This window comes from Balaenoptera ricei, chromosome 14 (genome assembly GCF_028023285.1).
Source record: "Balaenoptera ricei isolate mBalRic1 chromosome 14, mBalRic1.hap2, whole genome shotgun sequence".
Lineage (NCBI taxonomy): Eukaryota > Metazoa > Chordata > Mammalia > Artiodactyla > Balaenopteridae > Balaenoptera > Balaenoptera ricei.
Window position 1 is genome coordinate 77,748,312 of NC_082652.1, and position 26,236 is coordinate 77,774,547.

The window sequence follows — 26,236 nt, forward strand, 5'->3', positions numbered from 1 at the left end:
GATGACTTCCCCGGTTGTCTTTAGTCTTCTACGTGCAGCACCATCAGCTAAACCATTCCTAAGAGTAGTTGGGATTTTGCTGATGGCCTGCAGGGGAGCTTTATATGTAGGGGGGGAAAGGGGTAAATGAGGGTGAGCTTCACAGGTGACTGGTAGAGGAGATCACAGCAGCACAAACCTGGGAAAAAAATCAATATTTCTAAAGCTCTGGCTTCATGGGACTTTGCCCCATGATTTTTAGCTCATCATGTTTTAGAGTTTATAAACCCTTTCATGGAAATCAGCCCATTGCTGTTTTACACAGCAATACCGAGGAGAGTCATAATATTGTTCCTAATATTTTTATGTAGGAAAATAGAGGCTCTGGGAGAAGAAGCTAACACAGCTGGGAAGGGCTAAGCTGGGTTGCAAATCTCTTTATTAGGACTCTGAGTCTACTGGTCCTTCCCCGGTTCTCCCTGTCCTACCTAGTTACATCAACTTCCACGTAACAGAAGAGCTAAGCTTAAATGCAATGCTTATTAAAATAATCATGTGCTCTAAGGAATGAAGTAGCTCTAAGGAATGAAATAACTCTAAGGAAGCTGACTTTCAACCTCCAAAAAGAACTGAGCCAGGTCAGTGTAGCAGCAGCACAGGATCCTGCAGCCTCCTGGAATACATTCGGAAAGAGTTGCCATATGAAATATAACATCCTTAGTTAAATTCACATTACAGATAAACAATGAATAATTTTTAGTATAAGCAAGCCCCAAATATTGCATGGGACGTAATTACCCTAAAAAAATATATTTGTTTATTTGAAGTTAAAATTTAACTGGATGTCCTGTGGTTTTAGTTGCTAAATCTGACCATTCTAATTGAGGAGAGACAGTTTGTCGATACGTATAACAAGATTTGTGATATTCTTGGTCTGAGGAGGTATTAGCTGAGTCGTAGCAGTGACTTCCTAATATAGAATCGAGAAAGGTCACCTTGTACCACTTAAGATCTCATAGACAAGGAATACTTTTGCCCATTTTGCTTGGAACCAAGCTAAAAAGTTAATAATGCAATGCATCAAAGCCTTTTAAAAATTACAAAAGATGTGTGCAACTATTTATCTTTAAAGGTGGTCTTTGCATCATTCTGAAAAAAATAATAATTCTGAAAAAAAAGGAAGCACCCAACTTACTTCAAAATAGGGTTTTAGTGAATAATAAATTCAGTCAATGGAACACAATGAAAGAAAATGGAATCCAAAATTATTTTTAAGAGTGTTGATACAAGATATTCCTTGACACGGAAGTATGTTGAGGATAGAATATTGAATGAAAAATACAGGTTGCTATATTATCATGTTTTTGCAAAACAACTGCATTTTGTCTGTTAAAGCACACCTTCCCCCCTCATGTTTTAGCATCTCTGAAATTAGGATGCCTTTAGGACTTAATGGCATTATCAGTGTTATTGGCCAGGCAGCAGACATGTTGCAGTTGTCATCTATGTGCATGTGAGAACTCAGTGATTGCTGGTCATGGTGTCAGCTCACTGAGCTCTCTGCATTGTTGGTACAACATATTTTGAGTCTGCCATTTAAAATATCTTCCAAGATTACACTATGATTCAGCATTGAAATGAAAAGTTATTTTCTGTGCAGAAGCATGAAAACAAAGCAGAAGGGACTAAACTTGATTTTAGCAATACAGATTTTCTTTTTGTCTTGGAGAAACAATAACAGTTATATATTGTTTTGCAAAGCAGCAAACAAGCAAGTGCTTTACAAAACCCAAGAAAGGAACAGACTCACAAGTAGATGGAGGGGTGCTGTATTTTGTTACTGAGAAATGTGCAAAAGGATTGCCAATTACAATCGGCCAAGGAAAGCAACTGAGGACAGTTAATTTGTTCCTGGGCCAGTTAACCAGGGAGAGGGAAGCCTGGGGCAGAGCTAGGTGAGGAGCCCAGCCAGCCTCTCGGGACTCTGGGTGCCTTGTCTGTCCTGTTGACTTCTAATCCAGTCCAGGCAGCTAAAGCGAAAGGCAGGGAGAGATTGAGGCGGTCCCACATGGTGCTTGGGACTCCCCTGCTCTCCCTCTCGAGGGCCAAAGCAGCTGAGTGACAGCAGAAGGAATGGTTGTGAGCGAGAAGGTACAAACAGACAGGTATGTTGCCATCACTTAATTTGCATTTTATCTGTTATCTGGAGCTTACCCTGGTCACTTGGGAGCCTCAGGCAGAGGGAAATCCTGGGGGCTCAGGCAAATACCCAGATTTGCCCTCTGAACTGGCCCCAAACCTCTGATCTAAACACCCCAGCCAGACGAGGAAGGGGCTTTATAGCAACTGGAGTCTATGGTCCCAGCTGCAGGGGGAGCAGGAGCCATGAAGTAACAGGCCTGTGGTCTCCCAGGATGATAAACCCATCTCATGCCCCCCAACAGCCGGCTGAGTGTCTTTTCTCTCAATACGTTCTCTATTATACCTGCCCAACGATAGTGATAATAATATTTGAGTGCGTACTAGGTGTCAACCACCATGCTAAGTATTTCATATACATCGTCTCATTTAATCCTCACCATAGTTTGGGAAGGTAGGTTTTATTATCTGAACTTTACAGATGAGGAAATTTAGGTTCAAGTTCACCCAACAAGTGCAGGAACAGGAGTCAAACTTCAGATTCTCTGGCTACAAATCCCCTGCTCTTAGGCACCACTCACAGTACATTTCTCTGGACAAAGACCCCTGACTGCTAGCTGTCCTCTCCTGTCTAATTCCACTGCTGTTGTTTTACTCCTGCTGCTTGGAACTGCTTCCTCTCTCCACTTCCCACCTACATACCCAGCAGCTACCAAAGAGCCATCCCACATTCCTGTTCTGTGCCCACACTGGCTGCTCAGCCCTGGGAGTTATCCCAGGATCCCCTGTGCTCACAGAGAGGACACTCAAGTAGCCCTGTGTGCCACCCATAATCCCCTGTGCCCACAACTAGCAGATACTGTCTTCTAAACACCACCTTGGCTCCACTGGTTCCCCATGGTTGGATGAATTAAGTAAGCCCTTTGCCTCAGCATGCCCACTGGGGAACGCTGGGACCTGTGGCCGTGTTCATAGGGCCTGGCCCAAGCCCAGATCCAGCGCTATGAAGCCCCCCTCCCACAGAAGGCTGGCAGGGGCCAGGTCTGAGAGGCCTGCTCTGACCCCTGAGCCCCACCTCTACTGCTGAGGGGATCGTGTGCACATGATCTCAACAGAGTTAGTAAGCAATTCTAAAGCCATGTCTCTTCAATTCAGTTGTGAGCTCCTTGAGGCCTTGCTCCTCAACTGATACGAGCAGTCATCAGTGGTCTCTCTCTCTGTGCTCAAGAGTCCACCGCCAGGCCCAGGATGGGGGCTCAGCAGAAACACTCCTGGACTGGATTTGTGTCTTAACCACACTAATCCCCCTGCCTGACATCTGGACTTTAGGAGGTGATAAGGGAAAGCTGTGTGGGGCAACAGCACAAGAGGCATGAAGGGGACAGCATGATACGCCCTCAGGGGTCCAGGTGTGACAATAAGACCACTGATCAAAGAACTAGTTTGGCATCTGGCTCAGTGGTTTCTGGAGCTGGTGGCTCTAGAACAGAGAACAAACTAAGTGCCGATTCCATTCTCTGCCTGACTCGAAAGCAAAAGTGAAACAGAAAGCAGCTGCAGCCAGGACAGAAAGCAAATTAATTAACTTGATTTTTAAAAAATTCTTTCCATTGAACATTGTTTTAATTCAGAGTCATTCTTGAGTTGATTCTACCAATACCTAAGTGTGCCAGCAAGTGAGGGTTGAAGAGGAAACAAGGGTAGAGAAAGTTTTGTTGGGAGGTGCCAGTGGACAGAACTCAGGGGAGGCCCAGGGTTGGAGGTCAATGTTTGTGAATGTGCGAGGGGTAAAGGCCACGGGGGCAGGGAGCAAGGAGAGAAGGGAAGATAGTGACCTGCATGAAATGATGGGGCAGAGTGTTTCCCTGGAGAACTCTCCATCCAAGTGGCGTCTGTGAGAAACACACTCAGGGATGGGCACAGAAGTCCCAGTGCACAAGAGGAACACATACCCAGGATTTGTACCCTAACTTCTCAGCCTAAGACTGAACCTAGAGGGAAACAGAGGAACATTATTACAGTGCCTCTGTAAGTGGCTCTGGATTTCCTGCCAAGTTTCTGTTTCAAGGATTCCACCCAAGAATATATGTTACAAACTGTTTCACATAGCTGGCCTTGGCCTTCGAGAAAATTATAGCAGAGACCACCAACCCCGGGTGCATTTGAGATTGTCCAGAGTATGTAGTTAAGATCCTGGCCACCAATTAGCATGTGTGGGAAAGTTTTCCACACCACCAAGCAATTCTCGGACACCAGCTGGGTGTCCTACAGGTCAATTTTAACACTATCTACTTGGAGACAGCATCAGATCCCACAGGTTAAGGGCTCAGTCCCATGACCCTCCCCCTCACTTCAGACCCCAGTTGCAAGTCCAGGTTGTCATCTGTGCTTCTGAGCCATCAGAATTTCCCATGACCCATTCGTTGGGTTGCATTAATTTGCTAGATTGGCTCATGGAACTCAGAGAAACATTTTACCTACTAGGTAACCTGTTTATTATAAAAAGATATATAGCTCAGGAACAGCCAGATGGAAGAGATGCACAGAGCAAGGTATGGGGAAAGGGCACAGAGCTTCCACGCCCTCTCATAGACAGCCATTCTTCCCAAATCTCCAACATGTTCACCAACCCGGTAGCTCTTTGAACCCCATCCTTTTGATTTTTATGGAAGCTTCATTACATAGGCATGACTTGTTGAATCATTGGCCATTGGTGTGTGATTCGACCTCTTACCCTTCTCCCCTCTCCGGAGGTCCAGGGGTGGGACTAAAAATGCCAACTCTCTAATCACGTGGCTGCGTCCTCTGGCAACCAGCCCCCATCTTTTGGCTACCTAGGTTCCAAAAGTCACTTCATTAACATAACAAAAGACACCTTTAGAGCTCTTACCACTTAGGAAATTTAGAGTTTAAGGAGCTCTGTGCCAGACTTGGTGATGAAGACCAAATACATACTTATTATTAATCATAATATCACAACAGTCCTTCTGTTCCTTTACCCCTTAGACATCTAGATGACTTTGGGATTATACTTAGGAGCTTCACGGTGCTCCTGGGGAGGTGGGGTGGGGGGAAGAGACAGTTCTGTGATGCCAGCCCACGCCTGGGTAGAGAGCTACCTAAGATAGACCATGAACAAATGAATGAATGCATCAACTAAATCCTGTTTTCATGTGGCATTTCATGAAATGACTTTATTCCACATGAAGTCTCTGATGATGGGAGAAGATGGTGCCATCAGAACTCCTTGAAAGTCACCAAGGGCGAGAGGGAGAGCTGGGATTGGCCCCTCTATCCTGAGGATCTGTCGTCTGTGACTCAACATTGGACTCGGGTGTTGGGTCCCCTTTCAGGAAGGACTCCCTAGTCACAAGGCACTGCTAGCTTCTCCTTCTCAGGAAAGAGGCCCAGAGCTTTGCGGCTGCCGAGATGCATTCTCAGGGACCCTGTGCGAGGTCCCGGCAAAGGCCGGCTCTATCCCTCCACATTCTCGTGCTTACCGGAGTAGAAATGCTCCAGGTGACAGGTTAGTGGGTTGTAAAACACAATGGCGCATCTGGACAAAGATCATGGACCAGGGCAGAATCAGTGTAACGCTCAAGAGTTTGTCCCCAGTGCCCAGAGTTTTGAGCTACTCTTGGAAAAACAAAAAGTCACGGGTGTTGGAACCCAGCCTCCTTAGGTAGGGCAGCTGCAGAGAGAAGTAGAATTGCCCCAGAAAAGTGAGCTTCAAGTCCCAGCCTTGACCTGTACTAGCTGTGTCTCTGATTATTCTTGTTTCAATTTTAAAATCAGAAATAGCTCAAAGAGGTTATGAGGATTTAATAATAACACTTGAGTGTTTCCTCTGTGCCAGGCACTCTTGTAAGCACTTTATGTATATTAATTCACTGAATCCTCACAATGACCTTATGAAACAGGTACTACTATTAACACAAATTTATAAATGAGAAAACTGACACACAGAGAGGTTAAGTACCTCTCTGAAGATCACACAGCTGGTAAGTGGGAGGGCCAGGGTCTGAACCCAGGCAGTTTAGCTCCAGGGTCAGTAACTACACTATGTAAGAATACGGTCAAATATAAAGGGGGGCAGATAGGAAAAAGTATTCAAATGACTATATTTCACTGATTTTGAAACACACAAAGTTCCCCCACGTTTTAACATCTTGAAAATCTGAATGCGTCATATTTGAAAAATTCTTAGATTCAATTAATTAGGGAATGAACTTGAGGTGGAACTGATTCCTGAATAATTCTTCCAATTCCAATTTATCTCTTCTTTACTGTAACAAATGTTATTAAAATGAAGCATTTATCTTCCACCTACCGTGAATAGTGGATGGCCAAGCCCATACCGGAACTCTAAATACCATCTGAGGCCACACGACCTCATCTGGTAACTCTCCCCTCAGCCCCACCGCACTGGTTACGCTGGCCTTCTTCCCGTTTTGAGACATACTTGAGCATGTAGGTCCCTCTGCTTGGAAATTCTCTTCCTCGTGATTCACTCTTTAACTTCCTTCTGTTCTCTGCTCAAACAGCGGGGGGACCCTGCCTATCACTATTTTAACTTGAGTTCTTCCCCCAAACTCACTATCCACTTCTGACTTCCTTTATTCTGTTTATTGCTCACCTCCTTCTGGATGTAAATTCCATGAGGGAAGGCATTTCAGTCTGGTTTTCTTGGTTGGTTGGTTGGGTTTTGCTGCTGCATACCCAGGATCTAGAATAGTGCCAAGGACACTGTGGCTTTCAACAAATATTTCTTGAGTGAATGAATGAATGAATGAATGAGGGCTCATTGGAGATTCTTGTTGGATATTGAAGGAAGGGTTACTCAAGAGTATTTGCTTATCTTCAGAGGGGGGAGGCCATGTGGAGAGAGGGAAAGCCAGGCAGAAGGTTTAAAGGACCTGCATTCTAGACCTTCTCTCATTGCAAGTCCTAGAGGAGTGGCCAATCTCTGGAAAAACTAGGATGGAAACATAACATTTTTGACAGACTGCTAGAGAGCATCTAGATTAATTTTGTCATTTACAAACCAAATGCAAGGCATTAATCTTGCCTGGATCATAGTTTTTAAAAAGAAAGAGGGCTTCCCTGGTGGCGCAGTGGTTGAGAATCTGCCTGCCAATGCAGGAGACACGGGTTCGAGCCCTGGTCTGGGAAGATCCCACATGCCGCGGAGCAACTAGGCCCGTGAGCCACAACTGCTGAGCCTGCGCGTCTGTAACCTGTGCTCCGCAACAAGAGAGGCCGCGATAGTGAGAGGCCCGCGCACCGCGATGAAGAGTGGCCCCCGCTTGCCGCAACTGGAGAAAGCCCTCGCACAGAAACAAAGACCCAACACACAGCCAAAAAAATAATAAATAAATAAATTTTAAAAAGAAAGAAAGAAAAGAAAAACAGCTCTAAAAGAGATTTTGGGGATAATTGGGAAATTTGAAAATGAGCTAAATATTAGATACTATTAGGGAATTACTGTTAATTTTGCTCTGATAATGGTACTCGGGTTAAGCAGAATACTCCTATTCCTTGGGGACAAGTGTTGAAGTGTTTAGGCGGGAAGTATCATAATGTATGCAGCTGGTCTGCAACTGCCTCCCGGGAGTGGGTACCACTCACTCAACTGATGACCCTTCCCCTTTGCCCCCTGCAGTCAGGCCCCTCCCCCCAATGCCTAACGGTGTTCTGAGCCCATTTCCACCCATAAGAGCAGGACCTTTAGTGGGAGAAGGTGGCCTGTGTGTGACTACAGTGGTGAAACCAGGACTCGCTGTCAACACTCTATGTTTTCACTTGGGTCCTGGATTGGGATGTTGGTTCGAAAGTGGTTTTGATTCTCTTGATGGCCAACCTGAAGCTGTGGCCACTCAGCATCCTGCCGGTCCTCCCGTGCTTGGCCCTTTCCCTCATGGTAAATTCAACTCCTTTGGCCTCTTTTTCTTTACTACCCCAATAAGTAACCAATTAGTCGATACAGCTCAAGACCTTGGTAATTTCTCTATATCCATCTTTGTTTTTCTCTATTCATTAATAAAAAAGAATTCATCTCCTATTTCACCTAAGGTTTCAGAGCAAATGACAAGCTAGTATCTTCAGCTTTGCTACACAGAGAGGAAACTAAAGGCTCAGAAATATAAAGTGTCTTCTTCAAAGGCAAAAATTTGAGTGGCAAAAGAATCTCGAATGAGACTCTTTTGAGATTGGATTCCCAGTTCTCAAACTTCGGCCTCCCTCCTGGCAAAAGTTTGGCATTCTTCACTGGAACTGATTCCTTTTTTTTTCCATTTCAAAAAGCCTGCCACTCAAGGCAGGAAGAGAAAACCACCGTCAGTCACCCACGGCAGGCGGAGACTGCTTCCAGCTGCAACCAGTGGAAAGTTACCCGATTTTGTTTTTCTCTGTTTGCAAAGCCCCGTTTTGCAGCCTGTATCTGAGTACAAACATTAGGGATTTCAGACATTCTAAGCTGAACTTCAACCTTGCAGGATTCAAATCTATCTTATCTTAAAAGAATGCATCCCCTATAATTAAAAAAAAAAAAAAAGTCATTTTAAAGCAGCCGAGGCAGGTGTTCTGTGATTTGCTGGAAGAAGTTTGTTAAGGATTATAAATAGGGCAAGATTTACCCTCTCTCTGAAATTCAAAATCCTTGCGAGTACCATGGCTGGGAATTGAAAGGAAATCATCTGAAAGTTGAACATTTGTCTTCACCATGGTTTTCCAAATGAAAGGGAAACTGTCTCAGCAAAAACGCATCAACTTTCAGAGACCGAGCACAGCTGGTGAAAGCAACCCGGATGTCCATGCGGTGAGGCCTGGGGGTGGGGGGAACCTGTCCTGCTGTTTGAAAGAATATCTATATTGGGGACTTGAGACTCTAGGTCACTGAAAAGGTGAAAAACCAACAGTAGCTCTGAAAAGAAATACAGTTGCTGCAACCAGGAGAAGCAGGTTTAAAAGTACAAAGCTATCACAGGCAGGACCAGTGAGGCGTCAGGGTGACACCAGAGCCATTGAACAAAGCTGGAGCCGGGTGACGTCCACAGGACCCACGCCAATGTTTTTTTCCCACTTCAGGATGAACATTTGGGCTTTTACCATATGAACGTGCCAGCCTTCACAAGGCCATGGCCAATCCCTCAGCCCTCCCGGAGCACCCTGGTCTTTTCTAGGGACAAGTTCTCAGTTTGATCTCAGGTGGTTGGAGGGAAGGGACCAGAAGCAGGACCAAAGATGGGGGCAAACTTGGGACTCATTTCTTGAGATCAGTTCTTAGGAAAGAAGAAGAAAAGCCAGAGCATATTTTGCTTTCCCTTCCAATTCTGTGTAGGGCAAAATGGCAACATACCCACTAGTTAAGGCTGCCTCTTCTCCTCAGAGGGTCATGAGCTTCGACCAGGATAAATGCGACCTGAATTGAGGACTGGTTCTTACTAGAGAGGATAACAAATAGCTTCTTTTCAAAGGGTAAGAAGGCAAAACAGCAGAGTGGCCTGAGGAGGAAAAGAAATGATCAGAAACGTTAACAATAATAGCAGCTGACAGACTACATTTAGGGCCAGGGGCAGCCTCCAATGGTGGTGGTTGTTATTGCCTTTGTATGTCTCTCTCTTTTTATCTGTCTTCTTTTTTTTTTAACCAGAATGTAAACTCCGTTTGTCTCACTCACCATTGAGATACCAGAGCTGAGCAGATAAGGAGGAGCTTCATACATCATTGTCAGTGTGAACAAGTAAGTAGATTGTAACTACGTCAGAAACGACTGGTTCAAGAGGAGCGTGAGATTGGCTTCCAAATATTGGTCAAGAGCTTGAAGTAGGATGAGCAAGGATATACTTAATAGGTTCCTGTGATCAGGTGACTTTTCTGGATCTAGACATCTGAGGAGGTGACAGTGTGATAAACTGCAGCCTTCCTGTGAGGAAAGGGTTAAACAGGTTTAAACCTGGGTTTCTGAGGGGGACACTGTGTTCAGCAGGGGCAAGGCCTCCATTTCTGCCGCAGGAGAGGGACGCAGGCCTTTCAGCCCTGCTTAGCGAGCTTGACCAAAGGTGACGATGACTAAGGGCTAAGGTCGTGCCCTCCCTCCCTCCAAATCGATACTTCAATGTGACTTATCAGAAAGAGAAAGAACTGTTTACTTTAAAACCCTGGATCCCATAAAGGGAGCGGGGAAAGGCCTAAACCCCACAGAAGCTCAGGGCTGGCGCCCATGGCCACCCCCATACGGCCAGAAGAGGGGAGAACAGAAGGCACCATCCCACTGGCAGAGAAGGGGCCCCGGGCCCAGAGAAGACACGAGGTGACTGGAAGGTAGGTGCCTCCCCACACACATTCCGGTATCTTCCAACTCCCCGGTGTGATTTAGGCTGTTCCTCTGGGGGGGCCACTGACTTTGAGGAGTGAGGGTGAGTTGCCACCCAGGTGTTTAAAAAGACCCTACAGCACCTAAGCAATGTGACATGTCACACACAGCGCATTTGAATCTGTCTGCCATGATTATTCTGTTTCTTCAGAGAGCCTAAGAAAACTGGAGACTTTCCTAAAGATGCTTCTCCCCCCAGTGGAGGGAAAGGATAAGGCTAAGGAGGGGGAGGGGTCTAGGGCCTGGAGGTGCCATGGACTTTTATTTCTGGCCTTGGAGTGACTGTATGTGAAGCCATTTCCTGTTTTATGATGGTCTGATTTAACAATAACACCAAGGCCTTCAAACAAGATTCCACCTGTAGGATACCTGGAATTAGGAGGTGTATTTGACCAGAAGTCCTTCCGTTCCCCCTGTTTCAGGGCAAGCACAACCGCAGGGCTCCCTACATTTTGTTCTTCAACTTCTAAAACTCCAACATTGGAGCTCTTCCTCTGTCCAACTGGTATTGTTCCCTGGACAGCACTGGAAATAGCTGGACACCTGCATAGAAATGAAACTGGTTCCTAGGAATCCCCGGGCCTCAGCAGTTCTCTCTGAAAAGAGTCTATGGAGACCTCAGCTTGGCTGAGAATTTGCCCAGTGATCCCCTCTCACCTCTGGTTGGTGATAACGGGCACAATGGACACACGCATAAACTTTCCCGATTTCCCCTCTAGATGGATTTCAATGAGAAAAGAAATGCTTCCTTGCTCCCTATGGAAAAGAACATTCTATTTTAAAATTTCCATGTGCTTTCAAAATGACAAGACTCAGGCATATGCTACTGACTTCTTTTGTCTTCTAGACTATAATAGTCTAAAAGAATCAAATTGACGTCCTTAACACATCTATTTGAAATGACAGGAAACGTGGATTTGGAATTAAGAAAAAGCATCTCCATTTATCATTTACTTTTTAAGAATCTTTCTTAGGTGCTGAAGGGTTAGCTTTGCAGCAAAGTGACACGTCACGGTCCTCAAGGCACTCTTTTCTCAGCCCTCTGGAGTTGGCCCTAGAATGTTCCCAGACCCTGGGAAATAAAATGTGAAAGCAAAGACAGGCTGCTCGTGCCCATATCTGACCTGAGAAAGCATAGAGAGTTTTGTGATATTCCTGGTACTTGTGAATCTCAGACATTTTACAGGGAGGTGTGATACACACAGAATACTTACAGATTGGTGAATTCGCTAGAGGATTAGGCTTTGTAAAGGCTTTCTTCTCAGTGAACTCCCCCTTCCTGCCCCCTCCCCACTTATGAAAAGAAACGCCCAACTTTAAAAAGAGTAAATCCAGCCTTGCCTGTTTTTCATACCCACGAACTCAATGGGAAAACTGCAATCTGAATTGACCACAGCAGCTAGAAATGTCTAGAGATTCTGTCCAGGTTGGGAAGGTGAGGGAAGGGAGCCTGGGACACTGCACAGAAGTTTCATTTTAATAAACAGCCATTTAGGAATGCCTGGTACTCAACCTCTCTCAGGAAGTAAGGCTCAAAGAGAGATGGTGGGAGATTTGTGTAGCTGAGATCAGAGGAGAGAAATTAAACAGGATCCTCCAAGGCCTTTTCCAGCTGTGGAAAACTGCTGGCATTTGGACACATCACCCTGAATTAATTTCCAACCTCTTTGCCTTTAAGGATTAATTTTTTCACAGGAAATAACAGGTGTAATTATTTCCCAACCAGCTTATAAACTTCCTGGACTTTTTTATTAGCTGGAGCTATTTAAGTTCAGTTGTTAAATCTGAAAATATGAAAGATTGTTTTAAACCTGCAGAATGAGAAGTGACTATTTAAATTTTTAAAACTATATCCAAGTAGATCCTGGCATTAACCACTTCCAATTTTTTTTTAATTAGTGACATATTATTGGATGGCATTTGAAAAAAATGAAAACATTCTACTTGCCCATCTAAACTGCTTTGCATGTTGACAGAATTCAACCGCTCCTGCAGAAACCATCAAAGAAGTAATAAAAGATGATGGCTATTATATTTTTAAATTGTTCACAATTCCAAGAACACAATAGGCACTCAATAAATGTGTTTGATTGATGCCATAATACCGTAAAATAATTGTACTGCCTAGTAAAGCATTTTGCTAATAATTTGCTAGGAAATTAGCCTGTGGCCCATCTCTCAGCCCAGCGCTAACTTCTCAAGCTTGTTGACAAGCAGAGTAGGAATAGGGTAAATTCTAACCTCCCAGTTTCAGAAGAATGTTTTGCAAGAAGGAATTTTTATTAGGAAATCCACACCAAAAAAATTCTTAAAAATGTTTACATTCTAATTATTTTTCTCATTACAAAACTATTACATTAATTATAGAATGAATAAATGCAGAGAAGCAAAAGGAGAAAACAAAAAACAAAACCATAATTCCATGCTTAACAGTTGATGTTTCTGCCCTGGGCATGTATGCCTTTCTTCACAGAAAGGGGCTCATACTGTGGATATAGTTTTGTAAACTACCTCTTCATTCAATAACGTCTCTTGAATCTCTTCGCAAGTCAATAACCATTCTTCTACAACATCACCGTCAATGACTAGGGTTGACTATAAATATATCACACTTCTCCTATAATTGGACATTTAAGTGGTTTGCAATTTTTACTGTTATAAACAATGTCTCTCCGGACAACCTTATTGGTAAACCTTTCTACAAATGGGTAGAAAAGAAAACCTTTCCTACAAATTCAAGGACTTTTTCCTTGCCGTGAATTTCCTGGACCAAAGAAATAGAGGTTTATTTGGAGGAGGATTTTGGTAAGATTTACCATTAACTACCTCCTCTCTTTTCTCTTTTCTTCTTTCCCCTGTTTACTCTTCCTTCCCTTTTCTGTCTTTTGCAGGTTAACGAAAGCTTCAGGCTTTCAAGGCATACAAGACCCACGCGGAGAAGTGCAGGAGGGCTCAGACACTGCTATGAGGTTCTGAAGTGAAATGACCTCAGGAGCTTGACCGATAGAGAGCTCTCCAAGCGTGTCCTACCAGGACCTTTGTCACTAGTGAATTGATCACCTCCCGATGATTCTTTCCAACTGAGCTAAGAGATTTCTGGAGCCTCTCGCCATGGTCAGAACACCCCTGGAGTGACCAGGAAGTGGGGCTTTCTGTTCTAGTCCCTCGGGCAAAGACAAAGCAGATGAGCCCGGCTAAGTTGTTAGGAGGCGCTGTAGGGAAGGGAAGAACCAGGGATGGTTAATTACACGAGTGTGTCCCCTGCGGCTGCACCCAGCGTGCCAGGGGTTTGCGGTAGCAAAGGGGGCCAGCTGGAACTCTGGAGTTGGTATTCGGTGTGAGTCTTGGCAAATGCCCAGGGGAAAATTGCCCCCGAAGACAGCAGGTCTAAGAGTGAGCCAGGTGGCACTTTCCTGCCACCTTGCACCCTGAAAAGGTGAGCCAGGGTCACAGACAGGAACCAAAGGAGGTCAGTCACTTCGTAGGAAGACGAGCAATCAACACAGTGTAAAACGAAAGGAAAAAAAAAGGCTGATGTTGTACACCTAAAATGAATATGCTAGACATCTCGATAAAATTGGAAAGAAAAAAAGAGGCGGGGGTCAACACTCCGATCCCACGGAAGCTCAGTGGCTTCCGTAGTGTGCTCTCAACCGCACGGTCCAGGGTGAAGAGGGTTGTTTCACGCTCTGCATGTGAATAAGGGACATTTTTACTGAAAAAAAAGGCAGAAGGATTCATTTTCAAGTTAAGAATGGTCCCATTTTATGGCTGAAGCAATGCTCTGGTTAACAACTCAGTTATCTTGGGGAAAGAGTAAACTGGCCTCCACCCCTCTCCATTTCCAGCATCTTGGGGAAAAGAAAGGCTTAGATAAAATGCTTTATTTCCTCTCCTGCTCCACTGTGGGCAGGAGCTCATACATCAGTCAGAAACCCTTTTTTTTTTTTTTTTTTTTTTAAAACAGGAAATCAAGTAAGCCAGAAGGGATTTATTCACAGGAGGCTCCCTTTTGCTAGAAAAGGAGTATTATTAACAAAAAAATGGAATAGTTCCCCTCTCTCTATTTTCCTCCTGTCCTTCCCTCCTCTCATCTACCACCCGCTACTGTAGTGGGAAACCACTGCGGTGAGTAAGATGTGACATCTGAGCCCTGTTGGATGCCTCTGTATCCAACAGCTGTTACTGAGAGTGGATTACAGCTCGTCTAAATGGTAGGTTCCCACGCAAAATAATTGTTCTTAGACTGCAGAATTGACCACAGTTACTGATGATGGGCTGGGATAGTTGGTGAGGAGAGAGTCAGCAAGGATCAATGAATCCAGTACAGTTTGTAATGTGGTCTTCCACTACGTATTTGTTTCCTAAGTATTGATTCCCTCTGGGGAGTCTTTCTCTCTTAGCCCTTTTTAGAAAATTGACGCAAACAGATTTCACCTTCATTTCCAGAGGAAGTCTTCCTTCCTGTTGTTGGGGGGACGTTGTGGGTGGTAGCAGACCCCAGGGCAGTGGGTCCCTTTATTAGCCTGGCTGTTCCAGAACACAGTAAGTCCGACATCTTTGTTTCTTTCCATTGCTCAAGATGCTCCCGACCCGTTACCCCTCTTTTTCTTTGCTCAGGTCTCTCTGTGGAGCTGGCGAGGCTCTCGGACGATGTTCAGTGGCTGTGGTGGAATGTGCAGGTGAAATTAACCCTTTCACGGCTACCGATTTTCCTTAGCAGAGCTGTGGAGTGTGACAATGGTGTTTGTGTCCAAACCATCAAACGCCATTATCACACTAAATAGCTACTGTTAGGCCATCCTTCCGCTCACTAAGTGCCTTGACATCTGTTTGGTAGGGGCAAGAAGGTTCCTCTCATAGCGGTGGTCCCAGCCCTGTGTAATTACTGAGGAAATTCTGGTCCTTTTGTGCTCATAACCAATACGTTACCTGAATGTTGCCTCTCACATGCTGTTGTTAAATAATTCAGCTGATGATGAATTTTCTTGTCTTCCTGAGTCAATAAAAAGATTGCAGCGTCCCCCAGAGCACCCAGCACAAGGCTAGGCATGTGGTCATTGTTCAACCCATGCTTCTTGAATTGAAATGAATACTTAGGAAAATGGTAGATGTGGAAAACTAAGACCGGTTGAAATCTAGGTTTCGTAAAACCCATGCTTATAGGTAAAAAATTAAGTTATGTGGGTCTTCTACTTGTCATCATAAAAAAGACAACTTTCTAATAAACTTATACGTGGCCTAACTGACCTTTCAGAAATTCTAGAACATGTTTGATTTCTACTGATCTTAATCAATTACCAGGCTGATTACTGAATTTGTGTACAAGGTCCTTCTTCCTTATGTTTCGATGAATTTCCATCAGGAAATTATACATGAACTGTGTGTGGGTGTCATAGCAAATCCAAACATTTTAAACCCAATGTAGCTTCTGGGACACTTGGACCAGCCGGGTGGTCTGGTTCGAAACACATTCTTTCTCTGAGAGGTGTTTAAAGTAAGAAGTAGGTTCTGTTTATGCTGGGCTAAAACTTCTCTCCTGTGACTTGGCTAAATGAACTAGTACATGTTTAATCAAAATGAAACGATTGGAGGGACCATCAGAGGCCAGTTCATTCAACCCTTCATTTATCAAATAAGTATGTGTCGAGTGACTACCATGTGCCAGGTGCTGCCCTAGGCACTGGGGATACTTTTAAGTTAAACGTGTCTGATATCATTTCCAGAAATGGGCGTTCACTGGCTCACATTCTGTCTGGGACCATTCTGATTGTTCCAGTTACATTTATTAGGGAATCAAATGAACAAAACTTTGCAAAATAATTCCAAGTCCCTTGCTGGAAAAGACCACGTGGGTGCGGTCCACGTGCCTATGATACACGGTAAAGGTCCTGAGAAGCTTCCATCTGGAGAAGAGGAGGTCCATTCCTGCCTGGCCTGCGCCTCCTTCCCCTCCCATTTCCTCCCTCCTGGCGTCATCCACGCTCAAGAGGAGACCCAGACCCCCCGGAAATAATTAATCCACTGACATTCCTTTCTTGTGTTTTTCTGGAGTGCATGCTAATGGAAGGAGAGTTGATAGAGGGTTCTGCTGTTACACAAATCACCCCCATGCACACTGTTTCACTTGACCCAGAAAATGTAGGGCAGAGATGCCCGGACCGGGGCTCCTTCCATAGACAGCAAACTGAGAATGGTCTGGTCAGGCCAACCACAACTGAACGTGGGTCTCCTAAATCTAAGGTTCTATCCTGTACCTGGATCCTTCCCTGGCCTGGTTATTCCACAGAACCTCATGCTTCACGACTGAGGCTGTGTAGAAACTGGGTTAATCATACCAGTATTGGATCAGTATCCTCAGGCCCCCATCTGCTTTGTCAAGGGATTCTGAGGGAAGCGTGTAGAATAGGAGGGGGATGAGTCATAGGATAATCTTTCCCTGAGAGTACTCTTAATGCAGGGAAAGCCAAATACTGTGAAACCCTGTAACCGTGAAGTGAAAGAGAAGGGAAGGGAAGGAACATCTAAGCAGTAGTTTGGAATCAGGAAGGGAGTGGCCAAACTATCCAGACACGGACCAGCCAACTTAGTGACCCAGCCAACTGCTGCAGCATCGGCTGACCCAGAGCCTCAGGCTCTGAATCATTCCCAGGCTCAGCGACAACTCAAGGATGGCCTCACGCATTCCTCCTCCTCCCTCCCACTCACCCTGAGATTTTGCTCAGATGGAATTAAACAGGGAGCCGGAAAAAAAGGGCATTCTGTATCTGTTCTACCAGGTTGACTCACATAACAGCTTATTACGATTCCTGCCTGGGTCCGTGCTGCATTCAGGGTTAGGGACCCGTTCTTTCTGCAGATCTGCATGTAAGGAACACACATTGTGAAGCCGTGTCTACCACTCCCACCGCTCCAATCTCTGATCACGGCATCCTTCGCCAGCCCAGCTTGCATCTCTCCAACTCCCCCTGATATTATTACTGCTGGTTGTCTGCAATAAGCATTCCTGGGGACACTTACTGACTCCGAATGTTGTTTGCAAGACGAAAGCGTTCACTAGGAAGTGGTGTTAAAATCACATGCAAGCTGGGAGGCAACAGAGAACCTGGGCAGCCACGTTAAGATGTTTTCTTCTGCTCGAAACAGGCCTTACTTTGTGACCCATGCCAGTGAGGACCTGTGAATCCTTTCACCTTAGAACAGTGTGTACCTTGAATGTGACAGTTGTCACTCAGGGCCTGTCCAGTGTTCCCTCCAGCCCCAAAGGAGGTTCTGTGAAACAGCATAGCAGTTTCATATGTACCTGGCTAGTCTACACATTTTTCCTGGACGCTTCTTAAATCTGTGTTTTCTTCTTTGTATACTTCCTTGAATCAGAAGACAACAGATTGTTAGAACAGGAAACCAGTTTCCTCTTTGTTCCAGTGAGGGAAACTGAAGCCCAGAAAGGTTAAGGAACATGCCCAAGGCCGTCCCATCAGTCTGCGCCCAAGGTGGACCCAGGCCTCGCCACTTCATCCCGGTGGTGGTCTGTTGAGTGTCCCCCGCAAAGAGTGGGCACAAAAGGAAGTCAAACAGTGCTTGCTGACTGAGTGACTAGAGGCCACGTAAAGTCCCCTGCCCTTTTGTTCATCTGAGAAGTGTCTCCTTCAGGTTTCAAGGGGACACTCCCTAGTTTGGTATTCTAGACTTTGGTGGATGGGTCCGCGATTATGTGCTCTCCTTTCCCTGCGTCATCCGCCATCCACTGGACAGATATGGGTTGTGTGATGACTTTGTGTCTGGTAGTGTCCTGGGCTCTGGGGACACAAAGGAGGAGACCAGGTCCCGTCCCCAAGTTGCTCTCAGTACAGGAGTTGGATAGTCACCTAAACAAAGACACTGAGGCCTCGGGGTAGTTAGATGGCATCATAGAGCCATAGTCAGGGTGCCCACAGACTTTAATTATGCCCTTTATTTCTTTTCAGATGAAGAAACACTGACTCTTTGAGTAATCTTTTTTATTACTGTTGGGAAAATAATCGCTCTTGTTTATTTTGATGATTCAGTCGCCAACAGGCTGTAGATTAAGGGCACTTTGTTGAATTTGGGGGCAATGCTGTAACGGGAAGATCTCGCAGCTTTTACTTTGCCACGTGCCGGCATCACGAGCAGCATGGGGTCTGTGGAGGGGCCTCAGGAGGAGTTAGGGGCTGGATTAGGATGCTTTTCAGGTATGTGTGTGAAGAATTGTTCTTTCTCACAGGCGCCGGGGAAGCTGTGAGCTGGTTCTTTCACAACGCAGGATGGGTTCACGTCACAGCACCCCATCATTAGGCTGTTTCCTCCCTTCCTGCCTCTTTCCCTGTCATGAAAAGCCAACCCCAGAGCCACCAGTTGGATGCCTTACTGTCCCTCTGTTTCCCCTCCCTTGGGACAGGCTCAAGGAAGCTGTTGGGTGCAAAGCCATGGCAGGAGCCCCCAGGGCCTGTGGGGAGGTAGAAGGAGCCCCCAGGGCCTGTGGGGAGGTAGAAGGAGCCCCCAAGGGCCTGTGGGGAGGTAGAAGGAGTCCCCAGGGCCTGTGGGGACATCTACTTTCTTTAATATTCAAGTTTCCTTCCAAGCTTTCCGAAGGAAAAGGAAGGGTTTCAAGCCACATACAAGTTCACCAAAATGTAGTTGGCTAATGAAGAGTCATTCCAAAGGGTCTGGTCATAAGATAACCTGATTTAGAAAGCAGGCCACCATATGCGTTCCGCAAAAAAGGTTTACGTGGTGCAAATTTATCACGTACTTAGAATATTTAATCACCGTGCATAGGATACGCCAAGATGAGGAAGACATTCATTCAACCGACATTCAACCATGTGTTCCTACTATGTCTCAGGTGTTAAGCTAGTCACTGAGAATTCAAAAATAAGATATTCTCCCCATAATACAGTGTATAGAATATGCAGTCTAGTGAGGATGCAGGCAAATGAGTAAGAGCAGAGCTGAGCTGCAGATTCTTTGAAGTAGATACCGGATAACACGGGGGCGGGAAGGAAGAAACGCCATCTGTGGTGTGAGAGAAAGGCATGAATAAGAATAAGAGACAGCGCTCTGGGGCTTCAGGCAGCCACCCAATTAAAGAGAAATTCAGTCGTGACCTTGGCAAGTGAAGAGTAGATGTTATCACCTCGATAGAGGTTGAGTTACCATCAAGTTTCCAAAGCATTCCCCAGCAATTCCCTCTGCAGAGCAATGGAACTCCGAACCTGGAATGTATCTGGTGGGGAGTTCCCCTCTCAAAAATACAGCAGATTGTCTTTAATCGTTCTGAGATAATTTAGAAGTTTGACTTTATTTGCAAAATAAATGTATAAAAAAAAATACAGCCAAACAGCTACAGAAAAAAGATCACCTTTTAAGCAAAAGAAGCACATTGCGCTGTTTGGCAGGTGACTGGGGGAGAGGCGGGTTGTGTGATGGCGCATGTGTGCTTGTGTGAGTGTGTTTGTAGTGCACGTGCGTGTGAAGAATTTTAATTTCTCCAAAAAGCCAGGTAAAACGCCTTTTACGTCTTATTCAACTGGGACTTTTTCTTTCTTTCTGGAACCAGGGAAAAGCCAGTGCTATGATCTCCAGCTAAAGTGCCCAAGTGAGCGTCCTCCCGTTGCACCTCTCTCCTTGGGATACTGCCCCCTAGAGGTAGGATGTGCCCCTGCACATCACATCTGCAGTGGTTTGAAGGGATTTCAAGTGCATTATCTGAGTATTCCAAATTCATTCACTAAGAGCTTCCCCTGACAGCAGAATCTAGCTTTAATTTTGATAAAGTAAGTTTTCAAAGGCCTGAGGGGGAGAGGGAGAGGAGTGGAATAACTTGTTCTGTTGAGTGTCCGTTGACCCATTAAATATGCCAGACAAGAACTAATCTTGTTCCACCTGGAGAAAGTCTCTTCCTTTTCACTTTTCTGGCACATTTAGCCCAGTCAAGAACTAATTAAAGTCCTTCTCATTTCTTAAGGCTGCCCGTCTTCCGGGCAGCACGTCCTGTCTGGTTTCCCACGTGGCTCTCAATAGTGGCTGGATACAAAGAAGTGAGACATTCTCGTCCACCCTTTGGATGTGTGGCTACTGTATTTATGGTTCCTCTCCTTGCACCATAACAACCCGTGCCTGAGACTTTTCTGGTCCCTCCTATGTCTCTGCATGAGCTCAGGCTCTCAGATGGGATCCTTTGCTCAGCAATTACAGTGAGTGATGTGCTGGGCTGCGTAAGACATGGAAAGGGCCCTGTATTCATCCCCAAGAAAGTGGCTACACATCACGACCCCAAAATGTAGGTGGTGTGTTAGGAAATTTTGATTGCAAGAAGAAGTTTTTTCTTAGATCATCTCAAGTGATTCATTCTTACAAATTTCACATCTTACAAATCCTTGCATATTTCTCAAGTACCTACTATGTGCAAGGCACTGAGCTGGGGACAGTTTTTTTGGAAGGGGCCTCATGGCAGGAAGGAGACAGGAATCACAAACAGTCATAAGGCAAGGCCTGTGGAAAGTGGACAGATAGTCAGGATTCATGAGTAAGCCAGAGACTGGGATGTCTGGTCACTCCCCAGACTGTAGAAATAAATCAAGTCTCAACCGTGATGGTGATTCATTTGCTCCATCTTTCTGCTCTTCCTGCTGCCTTATCTGCCTCCGTCCTTGCCTACAGTTTCTGCTCACCTGCAACTACTGCTGACTCATATGCTGTACTAACCCTGGGGTCTCATGGCCCTGCTACTTCATGGCCTCTGCTTGCCTGCCTCCTTGGGGTGTCTTTGCAGTTTCCTCATGTGCTATCAAGTGACTTCTCCCTCCCTGTATCTCCAGTTTGAATCCCTGAGCCAGAGAACTGGTTATATTACCATTGGGGCAGCTTTCACTCCAAGCCAGGACATAGGCTGCTGGTCAACCTTTGGGGCAGAAAAAACAAAGGGCGTGTGTATGAGAAAGTCTAACACAGAGAGTAATATGTAACCTTCACTCTGAGCAGGAGCTATCCATTCTCCAGATGAAAAGGTAGGGGAAGAATTCTCAGGATAAAGGGACAGCATGTGTCAAGTCTTCAAGTGGGTGGAGTCTGGAACAGCCACAGAACCCAAACCCAACTAGTATGGCAGGAACATGGTGACCTGCAGGGGATGAGGCTAGAGAGGTGGGCAGGGGCTGGCATCAGGATGGAGGGGAAACATAGGAGGAGGGAAGGCGTGAGTAGCCATGACTTTCACTGATGGGTCCTCAAGACCAGGGGTTGACAACCTACAGCCTGTGGGTCAAATCCAGACTGCCACCTGTTTTTGTGTGAACTAAGCATGGTTTTTGTATTTTTAAATTATTGGGGAAAAAATCAAAAGAAGATTATTTCATGACATGTGAGATATATATGAAATTCAAATTTCAGTGTCCATATATAAAGTTTTCTTGGAATTCATCAACCATCCCCATTTGCCCACACTATCTCAATTGAGCACTGAAACTCTTAGATCCTGGAAAACCCCTACGTCCCAGGCAAGTTGGGATGGCTGGTCACCTGGAACACAGCCAGTTTCATTCATTTACATACTGTCGAAGGCTGCTTTCAAGCTCCAGAGGCAGAGTGCAGTAGTTATGACAGAGGCCATATGGTCCACAAAGCCTAAAATATTTACTATCTGGCCATTTATAGAAAAAGTTTGCTGACCCCACCTCAAGATCAAGGAAGAGTGGATAATTTATCTGATAAAGCAGGAGAATATGACTGATTGTTACTCTCACGAGAGTGTTGACCATGCCTATTCACTTTCTCCACTGGGAGCCAATTCATTTTAAAAAACCTAAAGTAGATCATGTTTCTTCCCTGTTCAAGATCCTTCAGTGGCTTCTCATTCCACTGGGAACAAAACCCAAGGATCCCATACCTCCCTCTCAGACAGACCTCATCTCCTCCTGCTCCTCCCCTTGATCATCCATGCCATGCCCGTCAGTGTGCTGATCGTCAAACATGCCAAGTGTGCTCCTGCTCCAAGACCTTTGCACTTGCTGTTCCCTCTATCCAGAAACTTTCTCCCAGACATACGCATACCTCACTCCTTCAGGTTATTCTTGTATCTATTCAAAGTTGTCCTTTCAGTGAAACCTTCCCCCTCATTGTAGCACTCTTCACCTGACATCACTTGTTTATTTTCTGTGTCCACACTGTGTCAGGGACGTGAGGACAGGGAGCCTGCTATATCCCCAGCTCACACATGGTGGGTTTGTGATAAATATTTGTCGGATACACGAATGATTGGTAAAGCCAAGAATTGCATGCATGTCTCCAGGGACATGTCCCCACTTATTGGACCATATAATTGCTAATCAATATTTCATTTTGGCCAATATCCGTCCTGTTACAATTATGCGGCTGCCTGTCTCTGTCATCCACTGGCCTCTTTTCCTGCCAAACACCTTGTCTCTAATCATCTGAACATCTGCTCTGTGGATATCTCATGCCAGATGCCAGCCTGAGACGTTGCCATGTCTCTTGCCCTAAGGATGGATGCATTAAATCCCAAGTCCAGGGATGGAATCAGGGTGATCCTTCAACCTCCTGAAACTGACAATGACATTTTACGCATAGATGCACTTTTCTAGGGTGAGGGTCCAGAACTGTCATCCGACCCTGGCGAGGGTCCTCGACCCTCAGGAGGCTGAGGAGCTCTGATTTTAAGCAACAACGGTCCATCTGCCTAAATATACGCCAAGCTCTCTAGTCTGTGTTTCAGGCCCTCCTGTGGGGGCACCTCTGCTCTCCGATATCTTGTGATCGATGCCTGTGTTCTTAGTCCTCAGCTGGTTCCACTGGGATGTTCTCTTTGCATCTTGGGAAGGATCTGCCTTCTGCCACGTTCTGAAACCGTATAAAGAACCAGCAGGCTCCGCCGAGGCTCTTGGGCCCCCCCTAGTGGCTGCTCCACGGAGGCCGTTTTCTTCCAGGCAGTGAGAAGTTCTGCGCTGAGCCATGCGCACCGCGTCGTGGACCAGAGAAACTCTTCCGAGGAGAGCTGCTGGCCAGGCTCTGGCAGAATGGCTTCAAGGCGCTTGTTCACGAACATACTCTGTCAAGCATCTGTGCTGCGAGATTCATTTCCTGCCAAGGTTCCCTGCCCATTTCCCAGAGTAACTGAGCGGAGGCCACGCAGCTGTGGAGGCAGAGCCTCGGGTTCCTGATGGGGAGGTACTCCGAGGGCACCCGGGCACGGTCCTTTCTAAGAGGAGCTTACGGGGTGGGGGGGACACTAGAGTATTTACTGTGTATCCGTAAATGGTGTAAATATATGCATATAGTTATACGAACTGTGGCGATTCTCTTCAGCTGTTATGCAATACAGATAAAAGGATAAAAATAGAACAGACTAAAGTTATTTGGTGAAACATCTTGTAAGCACCCTGAAAAGTTCAACGTTGACTCGTGGAGTCACCCACCCAGTGAGGTGTCTCTGACTCAAAGACAGTAAACATGCCCGAGGCACTGAGGCCAGAGACACCGAAAGCCAGCTTGAGGGTAGTGACTGCGGGACCCCAGCAAAATGGGGGCAGGGGGCAACCAAGATGGTCTGGGGATCTCTTCTGCATATCCCTTCTTTGCTTTGATATTCTTCCTGGAGGTTGCTAGGGCTCAGATAAGCGAGGGCTTTACGGCTTAAAATGACTGTCCAGGGGATTGGAGCTCTAGAGGTGAAACGGTGAGGGCAGAGGGCAGGAAAGCAGAGCACCAGCCCATTTGGTTCACTACATCCTCTGGGGTAGAGGTGGTTTTTCTTCCTTATCTCAAGCTCATCGTTGGGAGGGAGGCTGGAGGAAGATGACTCACGGCCGCAGGACCACATCTAATCTAAACCCTCCTTCTGCTGCAGTGAGGGGTTTGATTTATTGGTTTCCTGTAACACACACCTGGAAACAATAGCGAAGACCCTATCGATCTTCAAGACTGTATCACGAGGCACTGTTAGCAAGATGTGTAAATACAGACATAAAGACAAAACAGGACACCCTCCTGGGAAGCTGCAGCAGTGCCAAGTAAATCAATAACCTAGGGTGAACTTTTCTGTGGTCTGTTGATTCTGAGAAACAGCTGGACTACCTGCAAACAGCGGCTGCCTCTGTTGAATTTCATCTGCCAGGATTTTCCCACCTCGGCCAATTGCTACCCTCCCTGCTCTCCTTCCGGGTGGAGATGACCTGTATGCAGGGTTGGTCCCTGCCCTGTAGAGCCCTGGGAAGAGCTGCCTCGAGAAGGAAGTTTCCGGATGCTAGAATGGAACAACCTAGTTTGGTTTCTGCCTTGCCCTTGTGTCTCCCCTCCCTCTCTGGGTCCCTCCAGGCTGCCTGTGACTTGCTTCTGAGCCCTTTAGAAGCGATGTCTTTCCGGTTTCCTGGTGCCCTCCCCTGCTTGTTGGCACAGAGATGCCTCAAATGGCAAGGCGCCCTCCTCTAGGCTCCTCCACCCTGACTCCTTCCTGGGCAAGCACTATACTCGCCGTATTCTAGCTGCTCAAGCTGTGTCTGTGCTAAGCCTTCAGCGCCTTATAAATCCACAAAAACAAGCCGGTCTCTGACCAATCAGCAAAGCCCCTGCCTCCGTCATGCCCCCAGCCTGCTCCTCCTTTCTCCCTATTCAAAGGAAACCTCCTGTGTTTTCAGGCAAATTCGCTTACTGTCACCCAGGGGTGCTCTTTTTCTGCTTGCTTCTGAACCCTGGCTCTTGAGATTCTCCCCATGGGGCTACCTTCCTTTCTTCTCTCTGTTCATCCATCACTTCTTTTTATGCCCTGCTCAAAATTCACTTCTTCCAGAAAGAAGGAAGATGAAAGAGGAACTGGTGGTTGGAAGGGCTATTGATCAAAGCTGTGCTTATCTAAAAACAGCAGGAAGATAATGCAGCTGGGCTTTTCAGCAATTCCTGGACTGTCTTTAGGCAGCAAATGCTCCTTGATGCTTGAAAGTGAGGGTTTTTAAGAGACGTGCAGCAAAATTATTAAAACTTTGATTTGCTCAGCCCCCTTAATAGAGGGACTGTATAGCCTGGGACCAATAAAACATTGTAAAATGACTTGAAAACTGAAGCCTGAAAAAAATGCATTACATCAATCCACTGTATGACATGATTTCTTCTCATTTTCCTCTTTTCTGAATATCAATGATAAGGAAAAATATAGTTTATTTACAGTTGTAGGTCATTTTTAGGTGATGTTTTATTGTACGATTTTTGCCCTCGTGAATAGTAGAATGATTCATGAAGCTCATTCCTCTATTATGAGTGAGATATAGATATTTATAGATAAATAACTTCTCCAAGCTAAGAAGTATATAAAAGCTTGGAAGTTGTAATGATTCATATTTATTGAAAGCCACCCTAGGTCAGTTATTTTTTTTTTTTTTTTTTTTTTTAAATTTTTTTTTTTTTTTTTTTTAATATTTTATTTATTTATTTATGTATTTATGGCTGTGTTTGGGTCTTCGTTTCTGTGTGAGGGCTTTCTCCAGTTGCAGCAAGTGGGGGCCATTCTTCATCGCAGTGCGCAGGCCTCTCACTATCGCGGCCTCTCTTGTTGTGGAGCACAGGCTCCAGACGCGCAGGCTCAGTAATTGTGGCTCACGGGCCCAGTCGCTCCGCGGCATGTGGGATCTTCCCAGATCAGGGCTCGAACCCGTGTCCCCTGCATTGGCAGGCAGATTTTCAACCACTGCGCCACCAGGGAAGCCCTAGGTCAGT

At 45.7% G+C, this 26,236-nt stretch overlaps 1 protein-coding gene across 2 annotated transcripts in view; it reads right to left on the minus strand.

Moving 5' to 3' along the window:
- The window catches only part of ALPK2 (alpha kinase 2), a 134,593-nt gene that overhangs the window by 15,388 nt on the left and 92,969 nt on the right, over positions 1-26,236 (minus strand). The window contains exon 10 of one of the 2 annotated variants that reach the window (XM_059894482.1): positions 18,559-19,528. The exons of the other annotated variant lie outside the window; for it this stretch is intronic. Coding sequence (XP_059750465.1) covers positions 19,348-19,528 — 181 coding nt within the window. The 3' untranslated portion in view covers positions 18,559-19,347. Of the gene's footprint in view, positions 1-18,558; positions 19,529-26,236 lie in introns of those variants that run through there. 2 annotated transcript variants of the gene reach the window in all.